The 15,918-nt window shown below is 34.9% G+C and overlaps 2 protein-coding genes across 2 annotated transcripts; one reads left to right on the top strand and one right to left on the bottom strand.

The window, feature by feature from the left end:
- The first annotated feature begins 1,544 nt into the window (after positions 1-1,544).
- Positions 1,545-11,467, top strand: LOC137842666 (complement C5-like). Its single transcript, XM_068656975.1, has 17 exons — positions 1,545-1,624; positions 2,596-2,788; positions 3,516-3,678; positions 4,195-4,265; positions 4,867-4,958; positions 5,539-5,621; positions 5,906-5,996; positions 6,301-6,406; positions 7,199-7,325; positions 7,639-7,754; positions 7,973-8,173; positions 8,746-8,949; positions 9,436-9,645; positions 9,826-9,975; positions 10,131-10,260; positions 10,600-10,665; positions 11,271-11,467. Exons 1-17 carry the CDS (start codon positions 1,560-1,562, stop codon positions 11,465-11,467), a joined length of 2,265 nt encoding a protein of 754 aa, XP_068513076.1. The 5' UTR covers positions 1,545-1,559.
- A 591-nt stretch (positions 11,468-12,058) lies between these two features.
- On the bottom strand, positions 12,059-13,581 carry LOC137842844 (centriolin-like). The gene is made up of 3 exons (XM_068657401.1): positions 13,329-13,581; positions 12,781-12,914; positions 12,059-12,217 (listed from the first exon to the last, which is right to left on the bottom strand). Exons 1-3 carry the CDS (start codon positions 13,549-13,551, stop codon positions 12,059-12,061), a joined length of 516 nt encoding a protein of 171 aa, XP_068513502.1. The 5' UTR covers positions 13,552-13,581.
- Positions 13,582-15,918: the final 2,337 nt, after the last annotated feature.

Raw genomic sequence — 15,918 nt, 5'->3', positions numbered from 1 at the left:
GCCCCTGTCCCCGCCCGCCGCTTTCCCGCCCACGGTGTCCCCTCAGGCGCATGCGCTGCCCCGTTCCCGCCGCGGGGCCAACGGGCGCCTCGCCTCAGGCTGTGCCAGCTGCTGAGGAGATTTGTCCTGAGGGGTTTTGTCCTGACTGAAGCCCCAGTGACCCTATAACGTGACCTTATATAAAAGCCTATTCCCTTGTGATGCTATTGGGGATTTTATGCTCGTGCTTTGTGTGTCTGTGTCCATCAAGTTTGAGCCTACCCATGTAAAATTATCCTTAGATGGGTTTTACTCCTGAACTCGGTGGAGTAGTCCTAAATGTAACTGTGTTTTCACAGCAATATTTAAATAAAGCCTTTTTAACAGTTTGGCGTTGTGTTTTTGGAGCCTGCCCGCATTCGAGGTGTGAAATGTGCGGCAAGTAGAAAAAATAGTAAACCAAATCTGACAAAGAATGTAAGGAAGACATAACTATTAGAGTTTGTAACCAATATACGTTGAAAACCATCCAGAATACAGTTAGACCTTTAAAGTGTTTTCCAACATTCTTTACTGATTACATCTTTTTATTTATATATCACCCACATGAACATTCTTGTTGTTTTGTATTGATAGTTATTTTGACTTTTTTTTTTAATAACAATGACTACATTTTATTTTTTATTATTATTTTATTTTAATATTAAAATACTTTATTATTTTATACATTGTTGCTTCCCTTGTAGTTTGTAACTTCAGTTTCTGAAGGCCCTATTGGCCTTATTGTAATTTAATTTTATATTGATCAGAAACAGTTTTGTAAATAGTTTTCCCGTAAAGGCTGACTCCAATGTTTATTTAAGCTTGAGAAGTCTTACACAACTTTAGTTTAACTTTCTATAATCCTGTTTGCTTAGGTCCTATGCTTAAATACTAAGTATGCAGAGTTTTTATTAGTTTCTTTTTGCAAATGCTATTCACAATAGTACATGTGCTGAGTGTATTGTGCCCTAACATTTTCATATTCTCATGTAGGTACTCAGAAAGCTGGCATAATCAGGAATACAAACAGATAAAAAAAAAGTTGCAAGCAAAGAGTTAGTTCAAAACAAAACAAAACAAAAATAAAAAGGAAACCTGATCTAAAAATATCAGGACAGTTAGGTCAATGTAATTGAAATGCTTTTTTCTTCAGAAGCAAATTTAAAATCGTATCATGGATTTAAATAAAAAATATTTTCTGAAGGGCTAGCTGAATCTGATTTTTCGTGGTTTTGTTTTGCTTTCTCTATTATTTTTTTTTTGTGGCTGTCTAACAGGGAGAATGTTAGGATTGACAGAATTGCTCCATATATTAAAAAAAAAAAAAAAAGAAAAAGAAATCCTAAGTTTAGCTGTTTCGGATTCTTTGTGAGTTAAAGAATTTGGAAGGGGCAATAACATTTTAGTAAAACAAGATCTGCAATTAATTATTAACTGTGGGTGATACGTATTGGTGGTATTTCTGTTCATCTACAGCAGAAGCCAGATAGGGTTGAATCCAGATTTGTTAGCATTGTTGGTGTGTTTTGTGTGATGCTATGGCTATTTTAATATTTTGTCTTGTTTTGTTATTTTCTGGAACAGCTTTTAGTCAAGAAAAAACGTAAGTAAAACAAATATAGTATTTACTGGAAACGATACTTTATAATTGACCGCTATTTTAAGTGAATAGATACAGGATTTCAGTAGAGCCGGTGCAGAAGACACTACTCAAACTGATGTGCCTTCACAAGCAAAATTCTTACTAATGTATGTGGACTAACCTTAGAAAAAGGACTGCCGCTCCTGGAATTACTCAATTTGCTGCCAAAGAAAGAGGTAGAATCAACTCGTTACGTTCCATAAATTCTGGACATAACGAAAAGATAAATATGCAAAAAAGTTAAGTAAAGTTTGGTGCTTGATACCTTTTCTATAATGCCTGAAGACATACTATGCTGTGGGTTTCATCAAAGCTCTTATTTATAGCAATCGATCTAAGTGCTGTTACCATTTCAGAAAAAGGTGCACGTATATTGAATGTGCAGCAGCACTTCACATATGTGTATTTACATGAGGTGTATTATGTGTTCAGGTATTAAAGCCTGGTTTGTGGTTTTGTGGAAAAATGCATACTTCAGTTTATACAGCAATGAAGAAATTAGGGTAATCCTGCAAAAATTTACTCACATTTATCTTTATTGTAAGTTGCCCGTTCATTTCAATAAGAACGTTGCTGCTGGGAAAACTATACAAGTATGCTACTTGAAGCATTAGCATTTCAGGTGTTCATTTGGCAAAATAAGTAATCATTTTTACATAAATATCCTGTCATAGTAGGCACGCTTTTCTGTGTCTGCAGAATCGAATCCATAAATATTGCCTAAGCTGTTATTTGGTTACATTACATTACAGTTTTCATCAAAATGACTCTAACTGGGGCTATGCTGTTTTTAACTACTGTATTAGAATAACTTCACCTGATCTCTAGCTCATTGGCTTTATCAGTGTCTAGGTAAATGAGGTAGAAACGGAAGTAAGAAATATGAAAGTATGGTTCCAATGCCCTTTGATTATTTCATGTTTTGTATACAGCTATGTCCTTACAGCATCAAAGGTTTTCCGAGTTGGGACATCTGAGAAAGTTGTGGTTCAAGCTTTTGGTTATGAGAAGGAATTTGCAGTCAACGTTGCCTTAAGAAGCTTTCCAGATAAGCTTGTTTCTTACTCGTCTGGCCGCATTTCTTTAACTCCAGACAACAAATTCCAAGATGCTGTAACTTTAACTGTAAGGAATTTGGACTTTTATTGTCATGTTTTTATTGTTGCATTTAGTCGTTAGTGTTAGAAAAACAAGATTGTGGTAAGCTTACGTTTGCTTAAACTGGGTGGAAAAGCCTCGGGCCCTGACTTGTCAGTTTGCTGCGTGTAGTTTATTTCATTTTAGTTTGTCTGAAATTGAAAATATATTGGATAAAATGAGTGTAAAGGAGTGATGTCAAAGGTAAACGTAAGATCATATTATTTTAGAAACATTATCTTGTTTGCATAACATTCCAAAAAGAAAAAGGAAGGGATGGAGAAGCGTTCAGTGTGGACAAGATACCTCAAATGAGTGTTCAGAGTAAGCCAAAATGGCAACTGAAACTGAAACTCAAGCTGTTTCACCAAACTATCGACCACAACAGCAACGTTGGTGTGGCTGAGATTCGCTATGTATATAAATGGAAGTCTGGTAAATTACAATGTCATAACTTCATAACTTGTGTTTTAACTTTGCTATTTCAGTTCTTGAAATAAATACAAAATTAAAAATACTTCTTTGTAGTTTAATATTTCCGACTGTTATCAATGATGTAAGCAAGAATAATCCCCTCCTGTGGATGTTTTTGTTTAATAATAATTAACAACAGAATATTAATTGCTATTCAGAACCTATTCTCAACAAGAAATGCTGTAGAAAAAATACTAGAAAACTATTCTAATATTCTTTAACAGTATCTCATCTCCCCCAGCTTCAACCAGCAGATTTAGCAAGGACAGAGGATTCAGTCAAGTATGTGTATTTGGAAGCTGTTTCCCCACATTTTACCAGATTGAAAAAAATTCCTGTTTCCTATGAGAATGGCTTTCTTTTTATTCACACAGACAAACCAGTTTATACTCCTGATCAGTCAGGTAAATAATGTTTATTTCTCTTAGCTTTCACTTAGTTTTTATGAGCTGATGATATTGACAGGGAATGAGGATTTAAATGTACTTTAAGCTCTTGTTCATAGTATGTTACCATCAGTCACTATGTATTTTCTTAATCATCAAAAGAATATTTTGAAATATTTGATCATACGGTAGAAATGAATCATTTCTCCCGGTGTCCTCTCCTCTGAGTCCCTGCCCTCTACACCTTACATGATTAATCTGTGGCACAAACAGTGGAGAAATTGTACAGGGAATACGTATTAAAAAATTGTCAAGAAATAGTGATGACTGAATCATTGGTTTTGTGTACGTTGAGCTCATTTACTGCTTTTATCTGTTGTTGCTGGCATGAATAAGTATTGTTTGGATAGCATACTTACAAAAGCTCAAAGTCATTCTATAAGTACTAAAGAAATTAGTAGAGAAAAAGGTTGTTTTTGTTTTTTAATATTGATAACAGTATGACTTTGAGATCTATTGTAATGTTTCTTACAGTGAAAGTCAGAGTTTACTCTCTCAATGAAGATCTGCAGCCAGCTCGGCAAGAAACTGTCCTAACTTTTGTGGTATGTTGTTACTGAATTTAATTTTAATATTCTGTGGGTCACAAAAGCAATAAACCTCGTTATATAGTAAATCAGCATTGCAATGGATATATAATAACATTGGCAGATAAATATTTTTGCAATAATAAAACTGTTAGATAAATACTTTTGCAGATCGCCAGACATCTTTTAAAAGATCTAAAACAGACTGCACACAGATCTTTTTTAAACCTTAATATCTAGGGAAAGGATTTGTGAGAAAATTTTGATAATATATTGTTTTCATATTGTTCTTTATTTCTTTTAAGATAGAAAAAATCAATAGCTCCTGTGCTACGTTTTTTTTTAGCCATAACGATAGTTATTATTGCTATTACAGTAACCTGGCAACATCAAGTATTGTGAAGTAACAACTTTTAATTGTTGGAAACACAGTAAAATGTTTTATCAGAATTTCAGAACCTGAAATTCTTTTAAAAAAATTTGCATTTTGGTGCTGTGAAATTGGCAAAACTCTTAAAAGCGTACATTATGGGCAGGGTCCCACTAAAATCCCCAAATGAAGATTTTTCTTTCAATAAGACTGATCTAACTGCTGGTTCTTTACTGTTATTTTTCAAAGGATCCCGATGGAGTAAAAGTGGATATCATAGAAGAAAAAGACTTTACTGGAATAGTTTCTTTTCCTGACTTCAAAATTCCTCCTAATCCTAAGTAGGTATAATTAATACTCGTTGAGAATTATTAGCATAATACTCCCTTTTCTTTTTTCAAAAGACTGCCAGAGTGTCTATTGCTGATACAAAGTTTTAAACTGAAAGGGAGTAGATTTAGATTAGAAGAAATTCTTTATTGTAAGGTGGGTTAGATACTGGAATAGGTAGCCCAGAGAAGTTGCGGATGCCCTGGAAGCATTCAAGGTCAAGCTGAATGGGACCTTAAGCAACCTGCTCTAGTGAAGGAGTTCCCTGCCCATGACAGGGTGGTTGGAACAAATGATGTTTAAAAGTCCCTTCCAACTCGAGCCATCGTATGATTCTATGAAGTTTCTTTGAATGGTAAAACAGGAAGACAGGCGCAGTTAAATATGATCTCAATATCAATGATATCAATCCTTCAAAATAAGTTTCAAGTAATTTTATTCAAAATATCAGAGTAGCGGAATCTTCTCAAAGAGGTATCGTACACGTGCAAAAAACTCAGTGCCTGACTTTTCTAATTATTAATATTAATATTTTCACTTTTAATAATAATTTTCATTTTAAAAAATAACATTTGATTGTTGATACTGTAGGTATGGAATTTGGAAGATTGAAGCCAAGTACAAAAAGGATTTCATAACCTCTGCTGTTGCAAATTTTGAAGTTAAGGAATATGGTAAGGTGTTCATGTACACGTGAATCTTCATTTTACGTGCCTTTTTTGCATGAAATTCATGTAGGGCAGCTATACAACACAGAGGAACAAAACACAGAAATGCTTGAAGTAACATTGGCCTACTTAATACAGCAATGGGATGCAGTATAGTGCCAAGTGGCAATATCAGTTCAAGCTAATGTCTCATATCAGTATAAGATATATGATGACATATTTGTGAGTATCTGTGGTTTGATGTTTAAAAACGCATCTAAGTGGCTTCATTTTCTACTCATTTTTTTCAGCGCTGCCAAGCTTTTCCATCGTCATACAGCCAGAACGTAACTTTATTAGTTCTGATAAATTTGAGAACTTCAGGATTGCTGTGAAAGCTAGGTAAGGAAATTAGGCTTTGATTTCTAGATGTGTGCCACATCTTTACCTTAAGGATGATTGTCCTGTGTTGAGAAGCTTCCTCTTTCTCAAGGAGCCCTATTATCACAATCATTTCTGCTATGTGAGAGAGCTAGGTGAAGCTTTTTAAAATTCTCACAGAGTGATTATTTTTCAACAGAAGTGTTTGTAAAGCTACATAGGCATTTGTTTTCTGTTTCTTGCTTAGGAAATGACTCTCCTCAAAAATGAATGCTTTGTTGCAGCCATTACGATCTTAACATTTCTATCATTGTTTTATTCTCAGCTATTTTTATAATAAAAGGCTACCAAGTGCTGATGTTTTTCTTCGTTTTGGAATAATTGAAGGAACTGGAAAAAGAATGATGCCTCGTGCAATGCATGTAACTAGGGTAAGAAAAAACAAGCCTAAATTGCTTAGTTCAGGACTGATCTAATTCCATTTAAGTTGGGGAGAATATCTTCCAACTCCATTTGCATCGACAGCTATTGAGTGTCAACTTTACCTTTGTAATCCTGTCACCAGGGGCATAGAAAGTTACTTTACAATGAAACTCAGAGGCAGCGTCTCAGACAGAATGGAACTTCAGTCTCATTCAATTGCTTCCTTGAGTAAACTGTGTTTGAAGTTCCTGTGAAACAACATTTTTGCTATCTATTTATAGACTAAACAAAAAGAAATCAAACGTAGGATCAATGTAATAACACCAAATCAGGATTGGAGACAGACAAATCAAAATTGAATCAATATGTTATGGGGAGACTGTTCTCCACCAGTTCCCCTTCCCTTACCTAGTCTGGTCTTTTTGTTTTATTCATTGCAGAATGATAAAAGACATTATCTTCCCTGAATGAGCAGGGATATATCTGTGTTATTCGTAGAATCATAGAATGGTTTGGGTTGGAAGGGACCTTAAAGATCATCTGGGAATCACCTACCTCTTGTTTGGTCTGCATGCAGACTTCATAGCATGTACTATGGGTTGATTAATTGGTAATAAATTAATCAACCCATAGGTAAAAAAGAATTCTTAATCATGAAATTCTACATTAAAACGTCTCCATCTTTGATTTCCCCTAAAACAGTCAGAGCAGAAACATGATGAGAAGAATTTACTCATAGTTTACCATATCTTATTTCTAAGTTATTGACTGTAAAGGAATACTTTTTATTTAATTTCCAGCTTGAAAATGGTGTTGCTGAAATCAGTTTTAACAGTAAGAAAGAAGTGAGTTACTTAGGATTTCAAAGTCTAGAAGAATTGGATGGGTCATATTTATATATTGCAGCATCAGTGATGGAATCTACGGGTAAGTTGCTTTCACGTGATTTCTTCAAACACATCTGCAAATGTAAACAGAACAAAAAAAAAATATACAGCTAACTTTGTTAGTATCAGACTTTCTTTGGTACTCAGGAATCCTTCAGCCAGAAGCTTATAAAAAACAGCCTGTCCATCAGTGTAAAAATGGGGTTAAACTTTTTTTTTTGATTGCTATTTGTTTTCACAGTGCTAAGTGTTTAATTTTTAGGTGAAAGGACTTCACCATCAGAGACAGATTGTGCTGTCCTTTGAAAGCATGTGCCCTAGGATGTGCTTATTAAAAGCGGCATATTTTTTAGGTGGCCTCAGTGGTGAAGTAGAATATACTGGAGTCAGATACGTTGTATCTCCTTACAAATTGAACTTGATTGCTACTCCTCTCTTTGTAAAGCCTGGACTTCCATTCTTCGTAAAGGTTAGTTAAAAGAAGTATTGTTGCACGTTACAACGTAAAATCCATAATGCAGAAGCCTTACTGTTTTGTAAATATCTGTAGGTCTTGACACACTTTTCATTTCCTTTGACTGTTTACTTTTTTTTTTTTTTTCATTTGCTACTGTAGAAGGTTAGCAGCTTGTTTTCTGCTTGAAAAATGTTGTTCATATAAGAAATGTTCTCTCTTCTAATGAATAGGTGCAGGTGAAAGATACAGTAGATCACTCTGTTGGAAACATCCCTGTAACTCTCACTGCAAAATCATTCACTGAACAAATGGATGAGACTGAGTTGATATCAGAGGGTTCAGAATCTGGGAGAAGAATAACAAGCATCAATGATGGAACTGCTTTATTTGTTATTAATATCCCATCTGATAGCACGCTACTGGAGTTTCAAGTGAGTTAAACTCTCCCATTAACTTATTTCTTAGAAGATTTAATTCTGTGCTTTTGCCAGTGTACAGCACCTGTGGTAAGACTTTGCTCTTAAAAGTTATTATTTTATAAACTTCGAGGTTGTTCCCAACAATCAGTTATGAAACATAAGTGCTATAATGAAACATTACTTCTATATTAAATTGTATTTGCATGTATTCTGAAACAAAATATCCCAATTCGTCATATATTTATTTAATAATAGTTGTTAAATAAAACACCTGAATGAATTATGAGAGAACAAATCTCTGAGAGTGATTCTCTTGTTAGATAGGAAGACATACATGTATTATTGACCTTTTCTGATCTACTTTTTTATGGACATGCTTCTATACTGCCATTTTAATTTGACTTGGTATTTATAATTTTTTTTATTAAAGAAAACAGGAAAGTCTTGAGTTGGCTTATTTTCTTACCGTGATTGTTTATTTTCTGAAGTGTAACTTCATACTTAAACTATTCAGAAGTCAGGACATGCAGCTTTTGTTTCCTCCTTTGCTACAAAAATTTTTGGACATGTTATTATCTTTACAGATAAAAACTGTTGATCCACATCTTTCAGATGAAAACCAAGCAACCAAAACCTATGAGGCAAGAGCTTATTCATCATTAAGTCGGAGTTATCTATACATTGACTGGGCTTCAAACCACAAAATACTTCAAGTAGGGGATTTCATCAATATTAATGTATATCCACATAGTCGGTATATTCATAAAATACATCACTACAGCTATTTGGTAAGTAACTGATGTTTCCACATGAAATCTTGAATTGAGATATGATCCTTAATGAAGAACATCAGCAGTCAGGATCTGTCATCAACACAGAATGTGTGCTGCTCAGAAAACTGTTCAGAACATGTACTCTGCCTTTGCCTATAAAATGTGTCCGTTCTATAGTTATAATTTGTTACCAGTCTCATGTTTAAATCATATATTAAGGCTGTATTGTTTTGAATTCTCACCCAATGTAGACTGGAGTTAAGAAGTAGTGCCAATCTGAGAGGTGTTTCAGGAGCTGAATCATCTCAGGAAGACAAAGATGCACAGAGACAGCAGTTCTTTTTACAGGGAGGGAGCTACCCTCCCTCGAACTAGACACACCAGTCCCAAATGCATTTCTGTGTGTGGTGGATTATATCTAAATGCAAAATAACTTTTACATCTGTGAGACATGTAATATAAAATTTGACTTCTTTATTCTCCATCATCTTTCTACTATAGATCACGTCAAAAGGGAAGATAGTAAGCTTTGGAACTCAGAAAAGAATTAAAGATTTGGAATATGAACACCTAAGTTTTCAGATAACCCAAGAAATGGTTCCTTCAGCACGTCTTATTGTTTACTACATCGTCATGGGAGAAGAAACTGCTGAGTTAGTAGCTGATTCAGTCTGGCTGAATGTGGAACAGAAGCGTGGGAATAGTCTTGATGTGAGTAGTAAAATAGTCACTGAAATTTGTGGGTGTGCGTTCATTTTATGGTCAGGTTTTAGCTTGGTATTACACAAGCTCTTTAACAGTTCCTTAACATAATAAAGTGTCCGCCTCCAGATGCATTTATTTTAGATCAGTGTACTTTAAAAATAACTAATAATTGGTTTTGATTTGTAGATTAAGGTGCTACCAAGCAAAAAGACACACAGACCAGCAGAAGTCTTATCGCTTTACATGAAAACACAGTTCAGTTCCCTTGTTCCTTTGTCATCTATTGACAAGGCAGTATATGGAGTTACTGGAAGAGGAAGGAGAGCAATGGAAAAAGTTAAGTCGTAGCCAAAAATGAAAAATAAGTTGCTGTTGCTAAGACATTTTCTAGACTAAAGTGGCTTTTCGGCATGTATAATTCTCTTATCTGTCATATGATATATATGATATTCCCCACCTTTTAGTTAGCTGATGATATGCTTCTTCCTCAGGTAATGCAAGATTTGGAAAAGAGTGACCTTGGATGTGGTGCTGGAGGAGGACGGAATAACGTTGATGTATTCCGAATGGCTGGGCTTACATTTTTAACTAATGCAAATGCTGATGATTCAAACGAAGCAGGTATATTTCTTAGTTTTAAACATGAAACTGTAGATTTTCTCTCTTGAAGTTTTCTATTGTGACTCACAGTTATTATATTGGAACCTAATAAAATTAGTAGGGCATGCATATACTAAGAAATACAATTTTGAGGAAGGAAAGCATTGTAGTTTGTGTGTCATTTTCTGTAATTTAAGTTATATATATATACATATATATTTATTTTTTTTTGTAATTCAAATAATAGATTTTAAATCTCTACCAAATCTGGAATGTGATTTTTTGGATTGCAGTGGGCTGTGTTATGACCAAGAAACTCCTGTCTTTCATAGTTTTTGTGTTTGTTTTTATTTTTAACAGATGAAACTTGCAATGAAATTGTAAGAACCAAACGGTCTAACTTCAAGGAGCCAATACATGACGAAGGTGTTTAAAAATATTTTAAAATATATAATTATGAAAAAGGTCATGTCTATTAGAAATCAAGAATCTGAGATTTTGCATAGTATTTGCAAATATTTATATTTGCATTGATTGTTGTTATCCACTTCATGTAGTAGAGAGATGGACAAATATGGAATATGATAATTTAGAGGACCCCATTTATAAAGCTCCTCATCCATATGCTCAGTTTGAATTCTATAAGATTAAGTACCCATTGAAAATACAGCATATCTGTAGGATTTCTTTTTCCTGCTCGGAAAGGACATATTCTGAAAACTCACGGTACTACCATATGGTAGTCTTTCCAAGTGACTACCTTTCAGTGACCAAACCTGACAGAAGACCTTCTGTCCGTTAGATCTTAGTGTAATAAAACTCCTCTAATTTATATTTTAAATTCAGTATTGTAGTATAAAGTGTATGTCTCTAACATTTAAACATTTACATGTTTATGCTCAATCTGGAATCTATACCTTCATTGAAATTTTGCAAGTTTTAAAAACACATTTAGTATAACAAGTTAAAATGCATTTGAAAATAAAAACATCATCTCAAGGAAGGGATTTTTGTTGTTGTTGTTATTTCAGCATCCAAATATAAACATCCAGCAATTAAAAACTGCTGTATGGCTGGTGTAAAAGCATATCCAGTGGGTGAGACTTGCAGTGATAGAGCTCGGCGAATTCGGAGTAATGAAAAGTGCATTTCAGCATTCAAGGATTGCTGTGAATTTGCCAACAGACTGCGGGAAGAAGACCGTAATTGGCTGTTAATATTCGCATGATTGTGTAAGTACAAGAACTTTGACTGTTGTGTGGATATTTTTAATAGATTATGGATAAATACAGAGGTGATAGCTTTGTTAATCTAATAATTCTCTCCAATTACCTCAGAGGGTTATTTGAGCAGATACTGTAGTCTCCATATACCTTGGTTGTATACCCCTAAAGAGAGGTAGGAGAGCGATTCTTTATTCTGTTAGGACTGTGCTGGAGAGCTGTGTTCTATTCATCCTTGTTTAGAACAGGCAGCCATGCAAAATGGAATATTGTTGCCTGTGAAGGTAATGCTAAACTTGAATGCTCAACTGGAATCATTTGCCCAGGCCTAAAACAGACAATGGGAACATGTCAGCACAGACCAGTGGGAGTGTGAAATTTTCTGTCTCCCATTCTCTCGTTATAATCACTAGTTAACAGTTTTGTTTGAATGTTGGACAGGTATCCACATTTATAAATAGTTTATTATAAATAAATAAACTTTGGATGAGGTTATTCAGGTATAATAATGGGAAATTCAGTATAACTTTTCACACTTCAGAGATCTCATTTAAGCAATAAGAGAATGACAGCTTTAATAGTTTTGGTAAGATATGTTAAGATGAAATAAGTGTTTCTGCTTGCCTGATTTTGTTGCAAGACAAATTGAACTCACGCAACTTCAACAGTTTATCCAACTTTTCAATCTTCTCTATTTGGTTGTTACTAAGATTTAGTGTCTCTAGCTTAGAGCACTTTTCCAAATTTTCTATGTACTAAAGAACAGAAAATGTGTGACATATCATTGCACTTTATTTCTTTAAATGAGAATGGCAGATTTCCAGTTTTAAAAAAGAAATACTTTGCATTTTTTCTATGAACGTATAACATGTTATTAATCACTTTCATTGTTGCATTCATTGTTGCACCCTCTTTCCCTCTTTTAACTAACAGCCTTCTTTAGTGCTGGAGGAGTAAAACTAGATTCTAAGTTTTCAGTGGGCCAATCTACACAAAAGGGAATTTGCTATAAAGAACCCCGACTAAAATAACAGTACAATCCAAAAATTAAGAAATTTACACAGTGTTCTCAACTTTATTCAAATTGATCCATGGTTTCTTCTTTTGAACAAGTCTCCACTGACATTCTCTCTCTCTCTATAATTTTATTCTTCCAGAATCTTCTACAGTACTAGGCTAACATAATTAGAATATAAAGTTTTTTCTGTTTTTTTTTTTTAAAGTGGATATAAAGTTATTTTATATATTTTTATATATACACACACATATGTATCAAAATGTACTTTGGTTTTATTAACAATTATTTTCAATACCTTACCTTAAATTTCTTGTCCCCATCCTTTGGGGATGAAAGATTGAATGAGCTTATACATGCCAAGTTTTCCTGTTTTGACAGGACTTTTATGAGGGGTTCTGTAATGTACTTAACTCCTGGACTAACACCATTTTCATCTGAAATTAAACAAAGAAACTACCTTCAGTGGTGAAACAATTGGTGACCTTTACATTCATCATCTACTTCACTCTGTATACAGGGAAGGCTTGAAAATTATTCTACCCCATACGGGATGAGAAGAAACAGCACACCAGACGCATTTACAGGAAATGACGTGTTAGCATAAACGGGTATATTCTTTCAAAAAAAAAAAAAAAAAAGCACAGTATGTTCCTCCCTTTTTTAGTATTCTCTGCCGGTGTGTTATTCTATACAGCTTTCACTGCTGTCATTTACACATTTGAGAGTTGAAAGCAAATTTCTCATATTTCTTTCCAGCAAATCATAGATCTTTAATCATAGAGTTGACAGAACATTGGCCTTTTGTGGTTTTAGCGTGTACTTTATACCAGCAGTTTTTTATACATTACCTTCATGAAACTTATATTCAAGAGGAGCTTCTACATTTTTTGCTGTAATATCAAGTTGCTGATTCCTCCATTCCCTGCTTTTGTGAGCAGATGGAGACGTCTGTTGGCTATGAGGAGATGGTGATCTGGTGTTTGAACCAACAGAAGACATTGGACTAGGTGTCCAAGAAGATGGCATCTGTGTTTTTCCACATAATGCTTTTTTTATGTAGCTTTTCTTCATTGCCGAAAATACAGAATATCATATGACCAATATCTGTAAGGAAAAAAAATAAACATATATAAGGCAAAACTCTTGATTGTTTGCTTTCCAATAAAGTTGTTAAAAAAGTACGTTGTTGAAGGACTTTAGGTGCTTGTTGTCTAAGTATCTGTGCCTAATGGCACAAGTTATTGCTTTAGATGATACACAGTTTGAGACATCACAGAGGTGATAGTTGAAAATTTGACTTTTTTCAAGACAATTGAAAGGGAATTTTCAAGACAATTCTTCAAGGGAAGAAAAAAAAAGAAAAAAAAGGAAGTAAAAATAAATAAATAAGTATCTGTCTAACCCTGGCACAGTGTCCCCTTTCTGCAACAAATTATTCTGTGACTGAGTGGGAAGTTCCAGAGAATTGTTAATGGCAGCTTCCACTGATGACGAATGTGGTTTCCCTAAGGGTAAGCGCAGACAGAGCCACGCTCATTGCGTATGTGGAAGCCCTCGTAGTAAACATCTCCAGGGGATGGAGTTTTACCAAAACTGAGACCCTGTAAGCAGAAACACATTTTAAGATGTTCTTTAAGATAAAAGCATGTGCTTTTAGGGGAACTTAGACACAATGCAATCACTCATATAGCTTAACGTTGAGAAAGCTTTTTTTCATTACAATGGAATTTTCAATGAATCTTTAAAGACAAAAAAAGAATGGAAATAAAAGCCGCTCTCTTGTAAGCCAGCATGAAGAGACACAACTCATTCAGGGCTGGGAAAGTGAGCTCTGAAGGGGCAGAAGAGGCATAAGAGTGAAAAGCTAGCATGGAAAGCATCATCATTTTAAAGAAAAGCAGCCAGTTACCTTAATGCTTAGATTTTAAAGAAAAAAAAAAAAAAAAAAAAAAAACAAAAACAAAACTGATCTGGCAACAAACCCCCCGTGCTCAAAAGGACGGGAGCTGGATACCTGACCGGTGCCCCCTGAGGCGACGCCATTTTGTTTGGTCGCTGGGCGCCGACGGGCGAGCGGGCTGGGGGCGGGGCCTCCCGGAGCCACGCCCCTCATCGCCCCTGTCCCCGCCCGCCGCTTTCCCGCCCGCGGTGTCCCCTCAGGCGCGTGCGCTGCCCCGTTCCCGCCGCGGGGCCAACGGGCGCCTCGCCTCAGGCGAGCTGCTGCTGTGCCAGCTGCTGAGGGGATTTGTCCTGAGGGATTTTGTCCTGACTGAAGCCCCAGTGACCCTATAACGTGACCTTATATAAAAGCCTATTCCCTTGTGATGCTATTGGGGATTTTATGCTCGTGCTTTGTGTGTCTGTGTCCATCAAGTTTGAGCCTACCCATGTAAAATTATCCTTAGATGGGTTTTACTCCTGAACTCGGTGGAGTAGGCCTAAATGTAACTGTGTTTTCACAGCAATATTTAAATAAAGCCTTTTTAACAGTTTGGCGTTGTGTTTTTAGAGCCTGCCCGCATTCGAGGTGTGAAATGTGCGGCAAGTAGAAAAAATAGTAAACCAAATCTGACAAAGAATGTAAGGAAGACATCACTGTTAGAGTTTGTAACCAATATACGTTGAAAACCATCCAGAATACAGTTAGACATTTAAAGTGTTTTCCAACATTCTTTACTGATTACATCTTTTTATTTATATATCACCCACATGAACATTCTTGTTGTTTTGTATTGATAGTTATTTTGACTTTTTTTTTAATAACAATGACTACATTTTATTTTTTATTATTATTTTATTTTAATATTAAAATACTTTATTATTTTATACATTGTTGCTTCCCTTGTAGTTTGTAACTTCAGTTTCTGAAGGCCCTATTGGTCTTATTGTAATTTAATTTTATATTGATCAGAAACAGTTTTGTAAATAGTTTTCCCGTAAAGGCTGACTCCAATGTTTATTTAAGCTTGAGAAGTCTTACACAACTTTAGTTTAACTTTCTATAATCCTGTTTGCTTAGGTCCTATGCTTAAATACTAAGTATGCAGAGTTTTTATTAGTTTCTTTTTGCAAATGCTATTCACAATAGTACGTGTGCTGAGTGTATTGTGCCCTTAAATTTTCATATTCTCATGTAGGTACTCAGAAGGCTGGCATAATCAGGAATACAAACAGCTAAAAAAAAAAGTTGCAAGCAAAGAGTTAGTTCAAAACAAAACAAAACAAAAATAAAAAGGAAACCTGATCTAAAAATATCAGGACAGTTAGGTCAATGTAATTGAAATGCTTTTTTCTTCAGAAGCAAATTTAAAATCATATCATGGATTTAAATAAAAAATATTTTCTGAAGGGCTAGCTGAATCTGATTTTTCGTGGTTTTGTTTTGCTTTCTCTATTATTTTTTTTTTGTGGCTGTCTAACAGGGAGAATGTTAGGATT

This window comes from Anas acuta, chromosome 20 (genome assembly GCF_963932015.1).
Source record: "Anas acuta chromosome 20, bAnaAcu1.1, whole genome shotgun sequence".
Lineage (NCBI taxonomy): Eukaryota > Metazoa > Chordata > Aves > Anseriformes > Anatidae > Anas > Anas acuta.
This window is presented reverse-complemented; position numbering and strand designations above follow the sequence as displayed.